This window comes from Melospiza georgiana, chromosome 5, assembly GCF_028018845.1.
Source record: "Melospiza georgiana isolate bMelGeo1 chromosome 5, bMelGeo1.pri, whole genome shotgun sequence".
Taxonomy (NCBI): domain Eukaryota; kingdom Metazoa; phylum Chordata; class Aves; order Passeriformes; family Passerellidae; genus Melospiza; species Melospiza georgiana.
In genome coordinates, this window is record NC_080434.1 from 31,470,971 (window position 1) to 31,494,060 (window position 23,090).

The 23,090-nt window shown below is 41.1% G+C and overlaps 1 protein-coding gene across 4 annotated transcripts; it reads right to left on the bottom strand.

The window, feature by feature from the left end:
- Positions 1–1,125: 1,125 nt before the first annotated feature.
- PKD2 (polycystin 2, transient receptor potential cation channel) lies at positions 1,126–22,855 on the bottom strand. 4 transcript variants are annotated; one of them, XM_058024649.1, is made up of 16 exons: positions 22,468–22,855; positions 17,349–17,462; positions 14,669–14,802; positions 14,064–14,314; positions 13,576–13,800; positions 12,424–12,652; positions 10,805–10,975; positions 10,203–10,384; positions 9,133–9,253; positions 7,200–7,298; positions 6,754–6,875; positions 5,910–6,027; positions 5,510–5,673; positions 4,575–4,722; positions 3,554–3,820; positions 1,126–3,439 (listed from the first exon to the last, which is right to left on the bottom strand). In XM_058024649.1, exons 1-15 carry the CDS (start codon positions 22,853–22,855, stop codon positions 3,587–3,589), a joined length of 2,700 nt encoding a protein of 899 aa, XP_057880632.1. In that variant the 3' UTR covers positions 1,126–3,439; positions 3,554–3,586. The 4 variants fall into 4 exon arrangements, with proteins under 4 accessions (XP_057880632.1, XP_057880631.1, XP_057880634.1 ...); XM_058024648.1 differs by having other exon boundaries at positions 1,126–3,820; XM_058024651.1 differs by lacking the exon at positions 22,468–22,855 and adding an exon at positions 19,870–22,439 and having other exon boundaries at positions 1,126–3,820.
- Positions 22,856–23,090: the final 235 nt, after the last annotated feature.

Here is a 23,090-nt window from a genome sequence, read left to right on the forward strand (position 1 = left end):
GTTTCAGTCTCCCTGACTATTCCTTGGAGTAGAAACAAAGCAGAAGAGCTGCCAGAATCTCCAATCCAAGGAAAATCCAGGGTTTTAGCATTACTGGTGATTAGGCAGCATGTCTGTAGCAGCCCTTTGATCCAAGCTGGAAGCAGCTGAGTGTGTGCTAAGGCATCAGTGTGAGGTGACACAAATAAAACACAACTCTTTGAATGCCAGTCTGTCACCTGAAGCATTAAGCTGTCACACTCCACCTTTCTGTACCTATTTTGCATGATCAGTGCTTAAAACCTGGAAGTCCTTGTTATACAAGTGACAATTTCTTGCAGGCTTTTAATCATAAAGGTTCCCTTTTCCTCAGTTTTTTGACGAAATTTTTCTTCTTGCTTGGATTTACTGGAGAAGAATCTTGGACTATACAAGACATCCAAGTAATGCCTGTGGACATGCAAGAATTACTCCAAAAAGCTCTTATTTCAAATATGCACCTCAAACTGCACTTCCTGAAGAAATCTTCCAAAATCAGCAATATTACAGCATACACACAATATTAAATAAATAAATAGATAAATCAATAAAGTTCCCACTCCCCACACACTGTGACTTTTATAGTGCATTGACTAAAGGCTTAATATACTTAATAAATTCAGTATGTATGTATTTCACTAAAGATTGAGATGTATTCACATTAATAATTCCATTTTCATTAATACAGCTGTCCAGAGAGAACCATGGGTTTTACATGACAGCCTGGGTTTTCCAAGCTCTATTCAAACCCTCCAGATGCTGTAGTATTCTCTCCTGAATGAAGGCGGGGGGCAGGGGGAATAGAGAAAAAAAATACTTAAATTACCCAGCAATTAATGAAGAGACAGTTACTAGTAGTGGGAGCTGCTACCTGAAGTAGCAGAAAGCAGATCTGTGCATTTGCAGAAACACAGATTTGAAATAAAGTGTTAAAAAAGGACTGCTTGGGCAATGAATCAGCAGGATCAGCCCAGTCCACTGTGTTCATTTATACCCTCTACTCCCTTTATTAGGTAATCTGAGAATAAGATATGAGCTAAAAGAAACACAAATAAAATGCAGGATTCTTCATGCTCCATTATAAACAAACCAAGTATAGGCACAATATTTGCTTTGTAGATTATATAAAATGTTTATTAGGAAATAAAGTGCTCATTCTTGATCATTGTAGAAGACTTGCATAATTAACAGCTTCCAAATAAGACCAAACACTGTACAATACTATGCATAACTGTACCTTTGTAGTAAGTGACAAAGATATTATAATCTAAAACTGAAAAATGCATCAATAAAATGTTTGTAACATTTATCAAGCGGCAATGCACTTACTGCAAGGCCCACTGTCCACGCACATGGGTACTCCATGAAAACTTATTGCACTTCAAGATGAAGTTTGTTATCAAGTAACGACATGTTACAGAAATATACCCCAAAAAATACAGCTATTAATGCAAACACTTTCATAATAAACATATAGTACAAATGAAAGGTGAACTGAGTGACTGAATTTACATTTTGAAAGACATATTTTGGATATGAACATAAAGACAAGGCTCTGTATATTTAAATTGCTTTGGTATAGTATTTTCTATTTTCTTGCACACCCAATGGCCATGAATACAGCTGGTGTTTCTCTTTGGTCTGTTTACAGTCAGAAATGCAGTTCAACACTGAAAAGCTTCCCTCAGAAAGGTTTCTGAGGTGTAAAACCCTTCAATCAAGGCAAGTGAGAGCTTAATCTGAATGCCCTCACCCTGCACAAATGGCCTACCCCCACTGTGCTGTGCACTGTTTTTGCAGGTTCATGAGGACTCTTGTGAAAGGGTATGAATTCCTTCCCAATACAGGACCAAATAACCCACACAAGAACCACAACCTGCTCTCCTACTTAATTCTGTTCCCAAGACACAGCTACTAAAAAATTCCAGTACTGAATTTCGTCCTCTTCCAGCTTACATTAATTAGGTTTCTGTGCATATGGTTTCTCATAAAATCAAAAATGGAAAGGTGTGAATCAATTTAGTTTTAGCAAGTTCCCTGGTGAGAGGAAAGGCATTCCACACATCCAGGCAATGCCATTGCAAGAAGGTATGGAACATGGAAGCTTTGCCTGGGCAGCACTCCCACAAGAATGAAGAGATACCAACTGCTTGTTGAAACAGAAGGCACCAACATAACACATGCCACTTATACTGTGTTAAACTGGCCTTTTCTCCTCTGCATATGCTACTAATAGCTAAGATGAGGTTGATTATGTGGCTTCCCATTATCTTTTTCACCAGCTCAGTCTTTAAACACCAGAACACTGCCATCTTCAGGAAAAAAGCACAACTGACAGCCTTCCTCCTAAACCAGCATTCCACACATGGAGACACATTCCTAGGCCAAACTGCAGACACTGCCTCGGTGCTCTCTACAGGAAACCAACAGAATTTCAACGTTGCATGTCCTTTCAAAAATAAAGCTTCTATGACACAGAGCAGAGGGAATACTAAAAATGCTAAAAACCAGTGATTGTAATACAAACACCTTCCCAAAGGAATCCTGTGCTGCACCTCAGCAGAGAAGTCTATGTAGAAATGTAGCTAACCATTTCACAAGCAGTTTAGTTAAATGTAAATACAGACCACATAGTTGAGATGTGATTAGAACTTCACATGGCACAAGATCAGATTTTCCCAACCGTCAGAAACTTCTCTGCCTCTTTCCCTGTCACACCCAAGGAAAACTCAGTGGTTTTCAATTTTGTGTGCTTTTAAATAATGTATTTTCTGCAAAGTAGTTGTACTTATCTAAGAACCTCTGGAATGTTTATCCCAGAAACACATTAAAAGATAGCATTAAAAAATGGGCACTTTGCAACTTAGCTGAAAATTATTATGTTTGTTGGGTGAAGAGTATTTCTTGCTAAATGCTACTTATAAGGCATTCAGTTTCTACCACAGAATGATGCAATTTACAATTGTACAAACTAAGTGCACTTTCTTCTGCTTAAAGAAATGTACCTCTCAAAACAGGAGAAAAATCTTTTAAATTAAGTAAAATACTAAGTACACAAGAATAACTCAGAAAGACAAGTAGAAACTCCTATTTTCTAAAAAAGTGCCCTTTTATCTGCCAGCTGTTTTAATGAATAAGACAAAGTGATGCCATATTATTTTAAAATTTGCTTTTGAAGGCCTTTAAAAATTGTACATTCCAAGAGGAAGCAGAAAATTAATAGCCTCTTATTATGTCAGCCACTGCACATTATTTTGTCTGAAGCTTGCTGCCCTCGTGCAATTGTTCCCAATAACAGTTTTATGGAATCAGATTTCTGTCCTGGTGGATGTTTTCCCACTTGCTATCCATTCAGTTTCCAGCATTTTTGTTTCCAAGGGTGACACTCTCACTGCTGGCATTACAAATGGCTTATGCAGGCCTGAAAATGATTTATGGAGTGAATATTTACTTTTACCCACCAGTGCAAGATGTCCTTAGGGGTCTGACCAGAACGATCCCCTCGTGCTGGGGAATTTGCTGACTGAATACTGACCTGAAACATGTGGGATCCCCTACAAAGCTGAAGCTACACATGGATGTTGCTGCCCCCATTTCCTGCTCCTGCATCAACCCCGTCTGACTGGGAGGAGGACGGCCGCGAGCTCCGGGAGCGCGGCTGGCCGCTCGGTCCCAGCGGCGTTCCCAGCCGGTGGCTCATTTGAGAGCCCGTGTCGTCCGACTCCCAGCGCTCCAGCTCCTCTCGCACCAGCTGCTCCATCTGCTCCCTGTGGATTTCACTGCTCCGGCCCAGTCTCTCATCCTAAACACATTAAAAGGCACAAGCTGGAAGTGCAGCTTCCAAACTGAAGTCTAGGCAAAACCCTATACAACCACAAGAAATTCTTATACCACTTGAGTACTTCCATAGGCTAATGGGGATACAGCTCCCACAGCAAAGTGTTTTATTTCCAGGGATGAAATTAAATGCCCAGTTTGCCACCTAGCAAAGCACAACTTATGTTCCACCTGACAGATTTTAGCATCTACAGAAATAACACATTTCTCCCACTGGCCATTTCCAAAGGGCCCTCAAGGAAAGAGAGAGTGAAAGGGGAAGCAGCAGAAGTCAGGTCACCCTCGTGACAGAAGTGACCTCCCCCACCTGCCACACACAGTCCCAGAACAACAAAGGAGAATAAGAGCAGACTGGACTGGATCCCATAGACTCTAACATATTAGTCCACAAAAAATATTGTATTAATCCCAACAGACACCAAGGATTGGAGGAGCTGCTTCAGCAACTACTGCTGTCCAGATCATAGGTTTAAATGGTGACACAGGGCTGCTGTAAAACATGTTGTCATATCAGAATCTTGAATCATGTTCCCAAAATTTCATGTTTTAAATTTCATGTTTTCCTAACACCTAACTGAAATCACTCACCTACTGCCCAAGCAACCACCTCCTCTTTACAACCACTCCTTCAATCCTGCCAAGCCAGGCAGTAGGAGGAACTGCCAACAGAAAGGAAGACATTCAGGTTGAGACCAGATCACAGAGAGTGAGTTTCTTACCTCTGTCACTCCATCTAACAGCCTTCCCAACACATCTCTTCTTTTCAGCTTGGCCCTCTCCATGGCTTCCAGCTTCACGATAACAGCATCAATCTTGGAGACGATACTGCCAATGGAATGCTCCATGCGATCCACCCGCCTCATGAGCCTGGGGGCAACAAGTGGGAGCTTCAGTGGCTCAGACACTGCCCAGACAGCACTGTTCTAGCATGTCAGCACCAGGGCAGACATGGATGAGACATCACTGTTATCCAAACACGCCTCTGACTTCCCACAAACCTACCAGCCAGGAGGGATAAGGCATTCCAGAGCAAGAAAGTAAAACAGGGGCAAAGCACATGGGGGAAAAAAGTACATCTTGCACTCTGCTTTCACTGCTCTTAGGGCATCATCATGGAAATTTGTTGGTTCCAGTTATAAAATTCTTTATTCAGCCAGTAATTAATTAATATGGAGATCTATCACTTCGGACAAAATACACACTCATGAGTAACTTAAATCTTATTAGAAACAACCATTAAAGCTCTCACTGAACTTTAAATAAACTCAAGAGTTTACTACTTAAAAACACCACAAAAGTATTTTCTGGCATTATTGTAACATAACCCTTTTGTCTGACTTTTCAGTGACAAGGTTTTAAGGACAGGGGATTTGTTGCTGTTTTTTTTTTTTTGTTTGTTTATTCTGATTTTCTATATTCTAACCAACTCCCATGAGGCTCTCTAAGGCACTTCCAATTCAGATATTATTTGAAAGCTACTAAAAGGAGTGATTTATGCACAACAAAATCCTAACACTTGCTTTTATAAATAATTTGAATAATATCAAGGAGAGAATACTATATAACCCAAAGAAGAAAACCCACAATAAAAAAAACAAACAAACAAACCAAAACCCAACATGCAGATTTGTCCCCCTCAGAAGGACAAACTTACACTTGGAACTCTTCATAGGAAACCCCACTGGAGCTGCTGCCTCTCCTCCTGGAGCTGTGTCCACTGTCTTCATCCTCATCCTCCTCAGAGTCGTCCAAGCTCCGGGGGAAGCTGCGGCTGCTCAGAGGACGTGGTAGAGAGCTCCTATCCAGGTCCAGATCCTCCTTTGTGAAAACACAAGCCAGAGAGAGAGAGAGAGAAGATGTTAAAACCCTTCACCTGTACATGGGGGATGGTGGTGTCAAGGTCAAAGAGCTCCTGTCCTCTATCAGTTTCAGCCAGCCAGGAATGACAGCAAAAGTGAAGGGAGACAAGAGGATTTTTCTGAGGCAGGAAACCAGCATAGGGAGCAGACTGGCAGACAATGCTGGCAGCATCCCACTCCTAATGCTGAGCTCACCCTCTCTTTCTCCAGGTCATCTCTCATCTGCTGATGTTCATGCTCTGTCAATTCCTGGTCCCCATCCTGATCATATTTGGTAAATATTGCTTCAATCTCTGCATCCGTGTGCCCCTTCCTGAAAAGGCAGTAAAAGCAGTTCCTTCACTTTCCATTTTTCAGATGCTGAAAGAACTCTGTGTATTAGAAAACATTTCACTTCAAATAGACTTTCATCCTCAAGACAAAGACATCCCATTGTTGCCTACAGATTCACAACACTGATAAAAACCCCTCAGTCCTTATTCTTCATTAGTTAAAGCATCAGTCTTCCTGACATTGAACATTTCTCCTTCACAACTCCCTTCTATATCTCCTTGATTTGTACCCTTGCCTTGGACTCCCGACTGTTCACAAACTCCTGCAGCAGTCTGACAGAAACATTACCATTTCCTCAAAGGTCTCTGAGGAAATGGTAATGTTTCTATCATTTCTGAGGAGAAATGGTAATGTTTCTGAGGAAATGGTAATGTTTCTGTCATTTCTGAGGAGAAATTGTAATGTTTCTGAGGAAATGGTAATGTTTCTGTCATTTCTGAGGAGATTTCTGAGGAGAAATCTCTTCCTCAGAGATTTCTGTGTTGTTCTCCCCAAAACACAGAAGTTCAAGGAGGTTGGGCCCCAGAGCCCCAAAAACCTTTCTCTGATATGTGATGCCAACACCAGCCATAATGCAGAGAAAAACACTCTGGTGTGTGTCTTTATCCACATTAGTGTGCTTCTGCTAGAGGAAAATCACATCACAAAATTAACACCACAAGTCCCTGGGGATACTATTCAAGATAAGAAGTAACAACTCCCTTACCCTTTGAGATCCTGCCGGAGTTCATCAAAATTGAGTTTTCCTCCACCTTGTCTCAGACTTTCTGAAATGTCATCAACAGTAGTCTTCTTCAATTTGAGTTTGATCATGGCTTTGTTGTAGCCCTAAAAGAGAAAGTAAAATTCTGTTGTTTGTCATGAAACGAGATTCCTAATAAGTATATTGATTACAGAAATCAGCTACTGTATAATCTCATTCAGTGTGTTCAGTGTGATCATTCAAGGCAAAGTCTCAGATGACTGAAATATATTGTGATGGGAAGTTTTCACTAATTTAATTTACACTCAGCTCAGATGAATTTATTTTAACTGAGATGTGTACTCTCACTAGCTGCTGCAAGCTTTACTTTGTACAGTTTATATAGTATTTTATGAAATAAGTCCAGATGTGATGAATAAGATGTCAAACAAACAAAGCATTACATTTACCTTCCTGATAAGGTCAGACAATTCCATTTCTGCCTTCTGCTGTGCCATATCTGATTTGACTTCAGAGTAGGTATCATTGATAATGGCCAAAAACATGTTCTGTTCATAAGAGAAAACAAAAATGTTGAAATTTCAAATTTCAACAGGACTGAGCCCTACTACTCCTATGACCTTGTTGTGCAGACCTTAACATGGATTTTGTTTCAAAAGGCCAGAAGAAAATGGTGATCTGTTTAAAATGAAACTAACATCCAGAGCTTGATATTGTTATATTGAAGTATAACAAATTTTAATCAACATCACTGGTTATTAACATAAGTGGAGAATTCCTTTCCAGAGACAGTTCACACCTACACACAGCAGTGGCAGTAAACCCTGCAAAGCAAAGCTTACATAGGTAACAGCTGTGAATTAATGCAGGCAGAAGGGCTGGCAACAAAAATGCCTGAGGAATCAAGTTAACTACTCATCCTGTAATAATCAGCACAAAACAGATGTTCTTATCTATTTACAGCTCTGCTTGCATTTCAAACTAAAGATAAAATCAAAAAGCATAAAATCAGGCACTTGGCATTTATGGCACCAGCTCTGGAAAGAGCTCTTTCTGGTACAGAGAAAGGAGAAAATATTGGTCTCACTAACTCTGTGCCAAGCATATAACTTAAACCATGCTCTCATTGCTGAAGGGCTCCTGCTAGACATGGAGTAAACATGACTGAATTACAAATTGCATATTCAAGAAGAGTTACTCAATTTACTGGCATGCTCAATGTAGAAAGGCAATGTTATCCTCTGTTTCCTCATGGACTTTTAAAACATGCTTTGGGACAATCTTTCAGTGCTGTATCCTTATGCATTCATGCCCAACACCAGAGAAGTAAAAGGTAACTTGACAATTCACTGTTGTGCTATTTTCTGCTGCTATTTTGCCCAGCTTTAAGAGTTGGTGCTTTCTGCTCATCTTCCCTAACTGAATTTCCAGAGTGATCTGAAGGGACTTGCACCAATATTTCATTCAGACAAAATGATATTAAAAACCACACAAATTATAGTGAGTATTTTGGATAACCTGCTCTGACTTCACCTTTCAGTGCTTTTCTGTTGCCCCTTAGAAAGAAGAGATTTCTTTCCCTTGCTGGACACTAGACTGTTCCTCAGGAACACTTTAGGTGCTACAAAGCAAACAGGAAACCTGCTTCATGTGAACCTTTGGCACATAGTGACATATTTGTTATTTTCCCACTGAATCCTGGTCCATCTCACCAAACACTTAAATTCCTCACAAAAGATTTAAAATTCTCTGCATCCCTACCAGTGAACTTCATCCAAGATGAAGTATTTTCCCACAAATAAAATCTGAATGCCATTCCTCCTCATCTCAAACAGTAACAAAAAGCTGCACTTTGTTATTTAGTGACCCTGCAGTTTGAGGGTCACTAAATAACACTAAAAATTATGATGATACAGGACTGCTGAAGAACCATGCTCTTGCAGCAGGCAAAGCTGTGTGTGGCATGCAGGAACAAAGCTGTTGTAAACCCAGCCAGCCACACATTAGAGCAATTTATGAATCAAGAGACTGCGTGGAACAGTACAGGTACTTTTCACCAAAAGAGACAGCCTTGCTGTATCTGACTACCAGGCACTATTCAGATTTTAGAAATAAAATTAATAATAATAATAAATTTAAAATGTGGATCACTACATGAGAATGACAAAAAATATACTATGCAAATCAATTTTAAATGAGGAAAAACAGTGTAAAAGAGTATAGTGAGGAAAGAGTGTAGTGACCAGCATGTAGCAGTCAGGCCCCTTCATGGGCCATACACTCATCATTATCAAAAAAGCCCCAAAAGTAGCAGGAGGAATCAAAGGACAAGTGATGCAAAAGCAGCCACTGACACACCCCATATAAACAAAGTGTACATACCAAAAGAATGAAGAACATAAAGAACACAAATGTAGTGAAATAAACAGGTCCCAAAATTCGATTAGCTTCTTCAACCTCTGTGAAGTTGAAGTCTCCCAAAATGATGCGGAATTGAGTAAATCTTAAAAAACAAAACACATCCAGGAGTTGGAGAAAATATTACTGGAGCTGTGTGAGGATTCTCAAACTATTTTATTCTAGCAGTGGGACTGACAGGCTGCAGAGAGATCTGCACTCTTGTAACACTTTATCAGGGTCTGCAAAAACAATTCATCAAGCACATCTTATAGGCATAACCCAACTCACAGTCAGGTGCACACACAGAACAAAGCCATGGGGGTTATTTCTCCTTTTTGGTCACAACAGGAAGCAGAACAAACTAACAATTACTACTGTGAAGCTCTTAGATCCAGTCCCATCTTCCTTACACACATACAACCCCAACCCTCTCCCTCTAAGCTGGAAGAAGCTTGGCAATTTATGGCACCATCAGCATATTTCCAGTTCCTTCACTTCTTTGCAAGAAACTCCTTGCTACACTGCCCCAGTGTAAGGGAGCAGAGGAAATCAGTGACTGAACAACCTACTAATTTCCTCAGTTACAATCAGGTTGTGTTGCACCAAATCGATCAAGGAAAAATTGATCAGCAATCTTATATTAAGTCCTCTCTCTCTCTCCGGGATTCCAGATGCTTATAAATTTTGTGGTTGTCTAAGATGGACTCTGAGTCAAGCAACTATGAACGCTATCAGGAACACAACCTTATTATGCATCCAGTATTTCAATAAACATTTAACCACTGAACATGGAGTCATTGCTTTGTCTAGGAATGTAACCAACCCCTATAAAAATCACACCAACCCAGCCCTGCCATTTTTAGCTTACTGCTCTGACAGCAATAATACAGAGATTAAAATGCAATAAAAACGTGTTTGCTACCAGGTTATATCAACAGCAGTGTGCCTGCAGCTTATCTGCTTAGACGGACATCACAGGATTTGCCTCTGATAAAGTAACTGATTCACCAACGCACCAAAATCTTCTTTCCATTTTTTATACCTGTACTTACATGCAATCTTGGAAAGTGCTGAAATCATCAATTTGAGTGCCAAAGACAAGATAGGCCAACTGAGCATATGCTAAGAAAATAATAAAAAACATAATGGCAAAGCCAATTACATCCTTGACACAGCGAGACATTGTGGTGGATAACTGACTCATCGTTCTGTTGAAGTTAACAAATTTGAAAAGCTGTTAAAAGAAAAAAAAATAACAAAGAAAAAAGATGAAAAGAGAAGGAAGACAATTTCTTAACATAATTGCTTAACATAATTGCTCTTTTACATAAGATGTCCTGAACATGGCTAGAGACAAAGCAATACCCAGTAAGAATTACTGACTTATCAATTGAGGAATAATAAAAACATTTCTTAACATGTCTGCTGACAAAACACAAGGACTGACTACTTTTTCTAGACCTAAACAAGAGCTGACTACACCTGTGGCAAATTACAACTTAGCTTTTCATCTGCAAGAAGTTACCACTGCTCTGACTTTCTCACATGATTGACTTTGAGAGAAACATGAGTAAACCTCAAATAATGTGTCTCATGAAACTCAGAATACTGCTTCCATTCTAACGGTAGAATAAAGATGTGTGTCTTGAATTACCTTAATCCAGACAAAAAACACTGTGACTGCAGCAATGTTGTTAAACTGCATTTGCCAATATGCTAAGGGTTCAAAATTGGGGAATGAGTTCTGATCTTCCAGCAGCTTCTTCAGGAGCATATCGACAGCTGATGTCCTATAGATGTTAATTCCTATAGCTACCACAGACAGCTGAGGACAAAAGAAACACACAAATTTACAAAAAGTAATTAGGGCTTTAAAACAACATGTTTGAGACATCTACGTCAGATAAAATTAAGATATGTGGAACTTCATGCATTTCACAATAAAACCATTATAGTCCTGGACTACAGACAAATAGTCTGGGAGTAAGAAGATTTAAAAGTAATTTCCTTGCCACTGTTTGTGAACAACAAGATGACAGTGGCAGCTAGCAGTATTACAGAAGTGATGTTGTCGCAGAGAAGAAAATGTAAGGAATTCAAACAGACAAAGGTGAAAAAGAACACAGAACAGAAAGACAGCCGTAGCCAAAAAGGTACTACAGTTTCTCCAGAGCACAGACTGAGCAGTACTGCCCAGAACAAGCAACAGCAGAGAAGCTGCAGTTTTACCACAGAGGTTTCTTGCTTTCACTTCTGCAAATGTTCTGTTCATTACTGTAAGTGAACACTTCACCACAAATGGAGAGTCATAAGTACATAATCCTACATTTAAACAATGCCCCTCAGGCAACACATAAACACAGAATTCTGACCTCTTGTGTGATCTGAATTTTACACTCACAGTAGAATACTCTTCACTGACTGTAATAGCAAAGCATTTTTTCCCTGCCCAACCTTTAAGTGTAAAAATCAGCACACAGTTCATGTAAACATCTTCCTAAGCAGCCCTTCATTTACAAAGCACTGTGATGCAAGTAATATTTCCCTGGATTACAAATACCGGCTTCAAGACTTGAAGCCTTTGATTAATCCAATCCTGAAGATATAAAACAAGTACAGGACTGGAACTGTTTCAGCATTTCTGGCTTTGTACACTTTTGGTAAGCACAGCTTGATCTGAGTCTAGAGAGAATTACATTATGCAGCTTTATATCCAAAGCTCATATTTTCTGGCACACTAAGATTACTAATGTGCAACACTGTCCACTTAACCCAGACAGCTGCTAGCACTCTACAATTCTGAGGCACTTCTTCAAACTTGGTATTAGCTGGTGAGTATTTAATACCAAGATAAATCTCCTTGTGGTTCTTTGCAAACATATTCAAATCCAAGTCCCATTCCTTGAAATGTAAATCACTTCTTTAAAGCAGATGATTTTCTTATTTGAAAGCCAATAGTCTGTACCAGATATGTAGAAGGGAGGGCAAGTTTGTCACCTTCAGTAAAAGTCTGTATAAACAAAAACCACAAATGCATGATAGACAAATACTCTAACTTTGCACCAGGCTGAAAGCACTGAAGACAGAACAACCAACTTTGTGAAACACAGACTAAAATTGTCATATTCAGACTGAATACCCTAATAGTCTGGAAGTATCCTTCCTAATCAAGGTCCTGTACTTTAAAACCACAACAGGAACACTGAGTAATTCATGTCTCCCACAAAGTGCACTCTAGAAAGCAATTTTAGCCTGATTACAAAGATTACTCACCACAATGATAAGGATATCAAGGCAATTCCAAACACTTCTGAAGTAGCGCAGTCCGTGAATGCGAATTTCTAAGACCTCTTCCACCATATAATACAGAACAAAAAGACAGAAGGACATTTCACAGGCTGCCAGGAAAAAATCAAAAGTGGAGATGTAATGAATCAGCCTCACAGGCTGAAAGTGCCAAGATGTAACCAGGCCTCCAGTGGCTGGAAACTCTATTAGCAACCTGCATTTAAAAAAAGGCAAAGAAAAAAAAGAATTTAATTTAACAAGAACTGATGAAAAGCACTACTAAAAGACTTGGGTTTATTTGTACAATTATCTAAATAATAGAAACAAACCCATATATGATTCCAATTTTTCACACCACACAAAAGTTGTAAACGTGACCACACTCACTTTTGACTAAAACTCAAAGCCTTTCAGGAACAGTGGGGAAACAGAGACTAAAAGATTTGTTTTCATCTCTGCCTGTTTCATTCTGTCTAAACCAAAGGCTGATGCTCTACACCCATGTATTTACTTGAATATGCTAACTCTATAGAAAGGTCTCCTGCAAACTGCACCCAAGGCATGGTGGCACCAGGAAAGCCGGGACAGACTCCATGAGGAGCCTCACTTCTTTGACAGGGAGGTATGGCACTTCAGCTGTCTGTCTCTTTTACACAAAACATACACTCACCTATGTGGGATTCACATTCTCTGAACCTGAGAGAAGCAGTGAGAGAAGCAGAGAAAAGAATGATCAAAACAATTCTTATCTCATTTGCTGCTCCTGTGTTGTGCCAAAGCAGAATGCAATATGGAGATTGTTTACCCAAAGTGATGGGGTTTTGTTTCCTTGGCCTATCAGGGCCAAGCACATGGGCAGACTGTCAGTCAGCAGACAGTCACAAGATTCTGTGCAGTTGGGTGCTTGCGCAGATTCAGTTTAGATGTAATATAGTGTAATATAATATAGAATAATATAGTATAATAAATTAATTAATTAGTTTTCTGATATCCATGGAGGAGTCCTCATCATTTCTCCTGGACTTCAGGCAAAAATATCACCCATACACCTATGTCCCCAAAACAAAGCCATCACAAGAAAATCCCAGTCTACAACCCACACTGTGCAACTGAACACTGCGGTGATTCTGTTCATACCTGATCACGCAGAACAGGTTGATGTTTGCATTGTACACAGAGAAATCAATGAAGGCTGCTCTGGTCCCTCTGTCCAGCCACAGGTTCTCCTTCAGGCTTGCAATCTGCAGAGCTGTCACTTCTCTGGTCCGCGAGAGGTCTTGGTAATAACCAGCCCCACTGTACGTGGCAATCAAGCCCCAGTGGCTGCTGCCATTCAAATCCTTCTCATTGGTGTATGTCCAGCTAGTTCAGAAATGAAAGAGAGCACATTGGTCTTTCCACTTTCAACTTAAAATTAATAAAACAGACACCAACCAAACCTGACCAAAAAACATGCATTAGCTATTAAATATACTTTAATTCAGAGGGTCCTTGCTACAAAGTTTTGATGTAACCTCTGAGAAAGAAGTTACAAAGTTCCTTTGACTAACACTGTAAAATTAAGACAGAAAACTGGGTGACTAGTATATAAAAAATGAGTATGTATCTACAGGAATGCTACGTACGCAGTTCCATTCCGGAGCCCAAAAGGAGCAGTATCTTCATTAGCTACAGAATAGACATCATAGCAGTCTTTGATTTCCTCCTTTAAATCTTCAGGTATGGAGCAGGAACCATTTCTGACTTTCAGCTGCCGAATGCGAGGCACTCCTAGGAGCAGGTTCTCATAATAAATGAAGCTTTTGTTTTCTGCCATGGTTTTGTTGTTGTACCACATTTCCCAGTAAAGACCATCCAGCAAAGGGCCTTCTGTGAACTGGGGAGGATGACAGAACTTCAGTTTGCATGCTGCCAGCACTGTTTTTGTAGCTCTTCATTCCACAGAAGTGTTAGAATTGCCGTTAATAATTTCTCTGACATAAGACTTTACTATTACCTGCCCTCCAAAGACATCCCACAGGCCCTACCCTGCCCCACCAACATTATTTGAGCTCTAAATTTTCACATATTAAAGGCCTACTTTGTTCCATAGCTTTGACATTGTGCACATAGATTTTCATGCACAAGTCTGACCACGTTAGGAAATAAGATTCTAAAGGTAAAATTTAAGGTTCATGACAGTACCAGTGAACCACAGCAACAGAGATATAAAAACTTGGGTTTAGATTACCTTCCAGAAGTCATCCATTGTGGACAAAGTTTTGAAATCAGTTTTCTCCGTTTTTGACACAGGTGTTTCCAGGAAGAGCTGTGACATAACCCTTGTATAATAGTACATACTGGAACTCACTGTCCCATAAGTCACTGCAGAAGGTTTGGTAGGGAGTGAGAGATAAAGGAATGAAAGAAAGAGGGGGAAAAAAAAACAACAAAAGCCTTTATTTGTTTTGAATGCATCAAGTTGAATTTGTACAGATTTTGTAGTGGAACTATTAAGCTCCAAAACAAAATCCACACCAAGCAGCATTTATCTGTCAACTGTGATAAAAATACAAAAAGCAGTGAAGGTAGACTGATCAACCAATTTGTAATACTCTCTTCTCCTTTCCACATCTCATTCTATCATTAATGCTTCTACCAAAGTAAACCTCAAGGAAAAAAAGGCACAATTCAGCAGCCTGAAGAGAGGCTGGCAGGGCCTTTTAGGTGGTTTGTGCTACCCAAGGCATGCATGGAGAACTGGCACAGGTGGCACAAAGACCTCAGGACAACTATGCTCTGCTTGAGCAGATAATGACAGTCAACCAGGATACTGCAGGGCACTGGGAATGACATGGATTAAGCAATGAACATCCAGTACAGATGTGCAGTGCCTTTAAGAAAAACTCCCCACAGAAAATAAATTACTGTATTTCCTCACACAGGGCCAAAGGTATGGCTGAGGGCCACAGAGCATAAATTATAAAATGATGTACAAAACTAAGATGCATTGAGGAAACAGTCTTTGGCATGGGTATTTATGGGGAATAAAACAGAGTACAATGGAACTGATAAAGGAGCCTGATATCCCAGGCCTGATCAAGCAGAAACCTTGGGAGAGACAAACACAGATAAATTCTCCCTGGGCAAGAAGTGAGCAAGAGACATGTTGTGAAACTTTTGTGATAAGATAATGTTACCAGGTGATGTCATGTCATGTCATGTCATGTCATGAAGAATATGTAACCAATGGGAAATTTTTACCAAAAATAGAACCTTAATGAAGTGCCATACCAGTAAAATCATATATAAATGCCTTGTATTCTCAATAAAATTGGCTTCTGATCCAAGCTCAGATGCTCCTGTCTCTCCATTGCCAATAGGTATTGTTACCACCTGTAAATACTTGAACCACTCTGTGGCTAAAACTCAGAGGAATCTGAAAGATTAGGCCTACACTGAACAATTACTGTCAGTTTTGATAATTGTTTAAAATTTATAACTTTTTTTTTTCCCTTAACAACCAGAGAGCAAAAACTATTTTTAACAGAGTTCTGCTGTGCACATGGATGGAATATATCACGTGACTGTGCAATACCTGGATTCTCTCTAAACATTACTCTCCAAACAACAAGAGAACAAGAAATGCTCACAGCATTTAGCCTGCACTGGGAAGCACTCTCCTAGGGCATGCCCAGCCACAGAACCAGACTGACCTCCAGTTATTGCTTATGTGTAAAATAAAAAGGATACTTTAAAAATACTAATAAGTTAGCAATATCTCCAGATATTTAACACACCACATTTTTCCTTTATTCTGTTAGCAAAAATCTTTTTCTGTAGCAAAACAAACAGTTAACAGCCTGTTAAGAGCCAAACTTCTACTGAAATAAATTTCACTTTAAAGCAGACCCCTCACTGCAACACTTCTCCTGGGGTTACAGTGTGCCAGCGACAAGAATCCTTGCACTGCTTTGTTCATAAACCTGCTCTAAGCACTCTTAAATTACTCAGGAAGGAAAAAACATGATATTTCATATATAAACATGCCTGCAGTACAACATCAAAACAGTTGTGTCAATAGTATAAAATTGGGGCTTTTTAGTAATTCTGTTATGTTCAAGCAGAGCAGACTTGCTCTCAGAGACAGTCTATCAGTGCAGTTTTGCCTTTGCTTTTCCTCTGAGACTCCCTCTCACAAAAATTAAAACATCATTTTGTTATATTAAAACCGATCATAAATGGCAACTCAAGAGTCACCACCAGCATTTCAGCCATTTAGGGCAGAACTGCTCACACTAAAAACTGGAGACTTGAAACATACTGGCTTTCTAAAGATACACTAACTTAATGTGCACATTTTGTTGGTTTTCTCCCTAGCAAACAAATAAAACAGATATTTTGTAACTCCACCAGAAGTTCTTTCTTGCATTGTAAAAGTAATGTTACTATGTTCTGTGCCATTTAGTGTTATGATACTTCATATGGTATCAAGACAACAAATGGCACAAACCACAGAAGTCTCCAGCTGTGATCTGTATATAATCTTGCTGATGAACTTTAAATGTTCAATTCAATTATTTGTCCTGGATGGCTAACTCCTCCTCTTCATTTACCATTTCTTCTCAGTGATTGCAAAAAGTGTAGCAGAAGTATTACACTGCAATGTGGTACTACAATAAAAAAATGCTGTCTAAAAACAAAGAATAAGTCTACTATCATCCTGCCTGAAGATTCTAAGCTTGTTAAGATGCAGAAAGTTGTAGTATTTTCAGTCTCAAGCAACAGCCCATGTGCAGAAAAAAGAGAAATATTTGATTCCAAGTATTTGCCTACCTGTCTATTCATTCTCCCACATCAAACAACCTCCTTTCTGGAATGACACAAGCAGGTAGTACAGAACTGATGCACTGGTGCTGGATAGTACTTACAGACACACAGGACCACGAGGAAAACCATGTACGTGATCAGCTCCCGTAAAATACTTTTCAAGTACTGCTCTCTGCTGGTGTTGCTCTCTTCCATGAGTCTTGTTCCCCACAGACCTTAAAAGGAAAAATATATATATAATGATGTGCACAGATGTCTGGTACAGTTACACAGGTGACATAGTAAGTGGTGTTGAAAGCTTAACCTTTATCATTGCTGCAAGTTCTTCTATGGATTTTAAGTTTAAGAAAGAGGAGTTTTGTTGCAGACAGAATGGGGCCTGAGGCAGTATCAACTATCAATGAGATACCATAATAATTTAGGAACAGTTCAGCAGAACTCTAGCAGAATTGCAGAAATACTGTTGCTTAGAACCACATGGTATAAAAACAGATACAAGCATACAGAGACATGCACAGACAGCCATCCTTCAAGAAATGGAAATGCAGTGCTTTGGTATGTTATCTTTTAAACATGCAAATCGTTGTTCAATGAATGAAAATGCACATTCATTATTGAGCCTTTAGAAGCAGTCTTAATTTTCTACATGAAGGGAGGATACTTGAGTCAAATTTATTTTTAAAACACCGTATGATAACCTTCCTCTCTCAGATAGGCAAGAGACACAGCAGGGATGTTGGTGAGTATTTCTGCATGGTTTCTTTCCCTGCACAACAAAGAGTTATCAATTAAACATCAGTAGCAGCCTAAATGAGCAACTGCTCTACAGTCTAGCTGTCAGCTTGAGCAACTGCATCAGCTGAACTCTCTCTGCCTGGTCCTCATTCCATATAATGCTTGATATTCCCAAAAAGACAGGGAGAGAAGCTATTAAACTTTGGTGATCTCTTCCAAGTGGGTAACAAAAAAGCAAAAGAATCTTTTAAATAGACTCTTTTAAAATGAACAACCACCTCAAAACAAAATCCAGTTAGCAATCACCATCCCTATTTCCCATGTCTAGTATAGAGTAGAAAAAAAGCTGGGAACAGCTGCTGTTGCTCAGACTGCTCCCTTCATGGAGCTTCTCCTCATTTAAACCTAAAGCAAGGCAATTTGACCTCAGTTTCTGATCAGTGAAAAAGCATTTAAAACTAAAAATTCACTCCTACAGAACTGCAGTAAACTTCCATTCTTTGCAGGTGTTTTAAACAGCTAACCTTTCAAAACATCCTTTACCTTCATAGTAGATGGAAATGTAGTAACCTCAAACTCCCTAGAAAAATCCTGGGTCCATCAAACATACCACAGTAATTTGAAATGGAACAGTAACAAGGGATAGCCAAAATGCATTATAAACCTGACAATGAAGCATGAGTTCAGTCAATCTGCAAGCACTGCTGCAAGGCTAAGACAACGGGCTAAGCTGCCAGCTGCAGACCTTTGTTTGCTAACAGAGATGGGAATAAGGAAGCTCTGACCACTACCTGCGTAAATGAGAAAAAAATGTCTTAGATGTTTCTTGAAGCCTTTCAGCTACCACATTTTTAAGTTGTGACATAAACCTGGAAACCTCTCTTGCATGGGCACAGCAAGCACTAACAGTTTAAGCATTAATCTCTGTTCACATGGTTTAATTGGTAACTTAGGGCCTTCCCTAGTGTCAGCCCCCAAATAGGAGAGCTTTTCCAAAGCTGTTCTTTAAGGCCCAGTTTGAAAATGTGCAGAAAAAAGACTGCAACTTTACTACACTGAATGCCAAATCCTCCCCATTAGGTCATTCTGAAGACAAAAACACAAATCCAAGAACATTTACTGAGTCACTAATAATAATAACTCAATAAATTCAGCCTCTAGCACAAAACTAAGTTGCACTAGCAACCTTCATAATAAAGGCAGGAAGACATTATGGAAGAGAGGAGGAAAAGGCTGGAAAAGGCAGTGAGCTAAGCTGGCGAGAAAGCCAAGTCCCGGCTGTCAGCAATTACTCACCAATAAGATATGTGGTGAGCAGAAGCAGAAAGTTTCCAAACTCAAACTCTGTCATATTAGACTGCTATTAGGAATCAAGTCAGCAAAGAACAGATAGTTACAGCAAAGAAAAAATCCAACTAAACACCACCAGGGATCACACAATGATTTTTGTGTTAAATGAGCTAGCTTGGAGCTTTCATTAGCTGTAACATTTTTGCAATATAAATATTATTCCCCTTTTTCTCTTGTTAGAATATTGATTTAGATGCATCAAATATAGTAGAGGTAAGCACTGCTGGATGTGACATCTGCTGCAAACAACAAACCTGTTTTGTTTTCCTATATACATTTGCTATTCATCAACTTTTTGACATAATCTGTGTATTTTTATCAAATAAATCTGCAACTAGAAATTGCTCATACTCATTTTGTATGTAGCAGTCTTCATGAAAGTATCAATTAATGAGTGACTGGGAAGGGTATTTTGTACCTTTATATAGCAATAACTAAGAAAACCTTTCAAGAAATGCCCAACACACATCAGTGATGACAGACATGAGGACATGGCAGCACTGGGTGACCAAGCACAGCTCTACAAGGCAGGATTACCTTTCCAGGCTGGCTCTGGAAATACACCTTGTTTTTACCCATCAAAACTTCTGGCAACTTCCTCCTTAAGAGAGTAAAATAATCAGTCCCTCTTGTCTCAGCATCTGGGATTTTTGCTGGAGAGATCTGTAAAACTAGAGGAACTAAAGGCACTTCACAAACATTCATGTTAGAATCTGAACAGAATCCACATAAAGAAGGACCTCAACTACTGATAGTCGGTTCTATTCACTTAGTAACTCCTGTTACAGCAATTACAAAAATCCCAATACTTTAAATCCTCTCTGCATTTTTCTTTCATAACTCATGGCAAGTAAAGTGCAATCTGTCATTGAACATCCTTCAATACTAAGTGGCATCTTTTTTGCCATGGTGACTCTATCACTTGTGATAGCCAAAGGATTGTTCCCTCTTGTTGAATTCTGTCTAGTGAGATGCAATTTATTAAATAAATCTATGCCAACTTTCCTGTAGTCCTTGAAATAAAACTGAAAGCACCATTTCCAGTCTTCAAAGATACTCATGGACATCCATGGAATATCTAAAGAACCGTGGAGTATTCTTTCCCACAATAAACCCACAGTGATCCTTCAAGTGCCCAATAATAATGTCAGGCTTGCAATCAGCCCCTTTGAACTCTGCAGCACAGGGATCACATCCTTCAGATAAGGTGTTTCCTATTCCACAGAAGTACAGCACCCTGCAGCACCTCCACAGCACCAAAGGCTCACCCAGACATTTACTGTGCCCAGGAATTTATGGCAACATTCTCATCAAAGAGCCAGAAAAGGATCTGTCGACTACAGCAACTTTAGCTACACTTGCCTACAGAAGGAGGTCAGGAATCACCAGAAACTGTTTTCAGTACTACTACACAAATCACAACAGAGATGGAACAGGAGCAACACCTGCCAGGTCACCACCAGGTGACTCACATTCGCCTCATGTACAAACATTGCTGTTTTTCACCACAGCTGAAAACATGCCCAGGAGGCTCCTTCTTGGCAACAACTAAGGTGAAGGGAGCATCTGAAGGATAAAAACTTTGTAAAACTTTTTATAAAAGTACTCTGCTTTCTACATGTGAAGCAGCTCTTTTCCTAGGAAATTACACATCTCAGCAATGGACTAAAACAAACACTCTACTGGAGACTCCAAACAGCACAGTGCCAATTCATGCCCAACACAATTATTCCTGGTAGTTCTTCCTGGTTATTCTGGTTTCTTGCTATGAAGTGACTTGGGTCATTGAACATGGTCCCAATAAAACCTGCTAAAAAGAAAACATGCTCTCTTCCATAATCTCTGCAAGTCTGACTTGCATACCACCAAGATATTGCAATGTTCAAGAGGGATTTCTTTCGGTGCAATACAGCCAAAGCCAGAGAAATCATTACAGCAAATAATCTTTGAATGCCCATGAAAATCAGAGAAGGCACAAATCCTTCCTTATAGTCAAGGTTGTTTTCATAGTTCCACTGATGCCGTGGCAGCCAGTAACAGCAGTACGATCTACTATCTTCAGAAAATCCACATTTCAGAAGAAGAATCTTTATTTTCTAAATATGTTTTACTTTTTCTGCAGTTTTATAACTATAAAGATTTACCCGACACTTAAATCGATGCTCTGTTTAAAATCCTTGTACTTTGAAGCTGACATTTTAAGCTTCTCTGAAAAGAAAGGAAGGTTTTCAATGTGTTCTCACAACCTTAAATCCAAAAGACTCCCCATCCAGCATTCTCTCTGATGCTGTCAAATCAGCCCAAGGCCAGATCAGCAGGAAGTTACTGCAGTAAGCTTTTAACGACACCTCAAATGTTCACATGATATGTGCTCAGTTTTGCTTCCAACTCTGTCCCTGGTCACCAGCTGTGTGGCAGCAGACAGCACTTGACTGTAAAGGGCAGCACCAAGGCACTGTACAATACTGCAGAAAAAGAAAAGTGATTCAAACACCCTCCCAGCAACCCACTGTAGGTATCCTACCCCATCCTAACCACTTCTATAGAATAGGGTTTTGCTGAAAATGAAGCACAAGCATTCTGCCCCAACCTTCCAAAGACCTGGTGGTGGGGCAGATAGCCAAGGTTGGAAAAGACCTCTGGAGACCATCACGTCCAACCTATGACCCAACATCACCATGACAATTTGACCATGGCATCGAGTACCACATCTAGTCTTTCCTTACACACCTCCAGAGACAATGACTCCACCACCTCCCTGGGCAGTCCACTCCAATGCCACCTTTTCTGTGAAGAAACTCATCCTAATGTCCAACCTAAACTTCCCCTGTGCAGGAGTGTGGCACAGGGAAAGCAGCCAGGAGCAAGACCTGGGAGGCAGAGAGGTGGGGAAAGGAAGGAGCGAGATGGGGGTGCGTCTGCGTGTGCTGGGGCCATAACCGGGACGGGGATCGGAAGACAGATGTGCACGAAGAGATGGGGACATAGAGGCACAGGATGGAAAAGGACACGGGCAGAGGAAAAGGAGCACTGCAGGCAACTACAGAGGAGAGACTACAAACAACTCTACAGGAAGCGGCACCCGCGCCTGAGGAGCCGGGTCAGGGTGCGGGGTGCGGCCCGGGGCGCTCTCACCTCGCAGTCTCCGCGCCAGGCGCTTGGCCCAGGCCGCCCTGCGGGGCGCGGCTCCGTCGGGCGGCCCCGAGAGGCGGCCCGGCCCCTCAGCCCCGCCGCGCCCCGCGGGGCCCCGCCGCGCCCGCCGCCCGCCGCCCGCCGGGCCCCCGGTGCCGCTGCCCAGCGACGACGCGGCTCCGCTGCCCCACTCCACGTCCATCTCCAGCACCGGCCCCGCCGCCGCCGCGTCCTCCTCAGGCTCGAAGCCCGGGTTGTCCCGGCTCCAGGCCTGCCGCGAGCAGACGGAGAGCGGCGGCGATGGCGGGCAGGAGCCGGCCCGCGCCGCCTGCCCCAGCCGCTCCAGCTCCAGCTGCTCCCGGCCGCGCCGGCAGCCGCCGCCGCCCGCCATGGGCCCCGCCGCTGCCGCCCCTTCCCCGCCCTCTGGCGGAAAGCCCGCGGTGCGGAGGGAGATGTAGTCCCCCCGGCTGGCGGCGGGAGCGGCGGCCGGGACCTCCTTCCCGCCGTCCTTCTCCTCCTCCCACGCCTCCCTCCGCTCTCCAGGACAGCCCCGGACCGCCCGTGCGGTAACGGGGCAGGGCCGGCGCTGGGTGTTTGCAGTCCCGCTCATCCTCGGCGAAAGTACG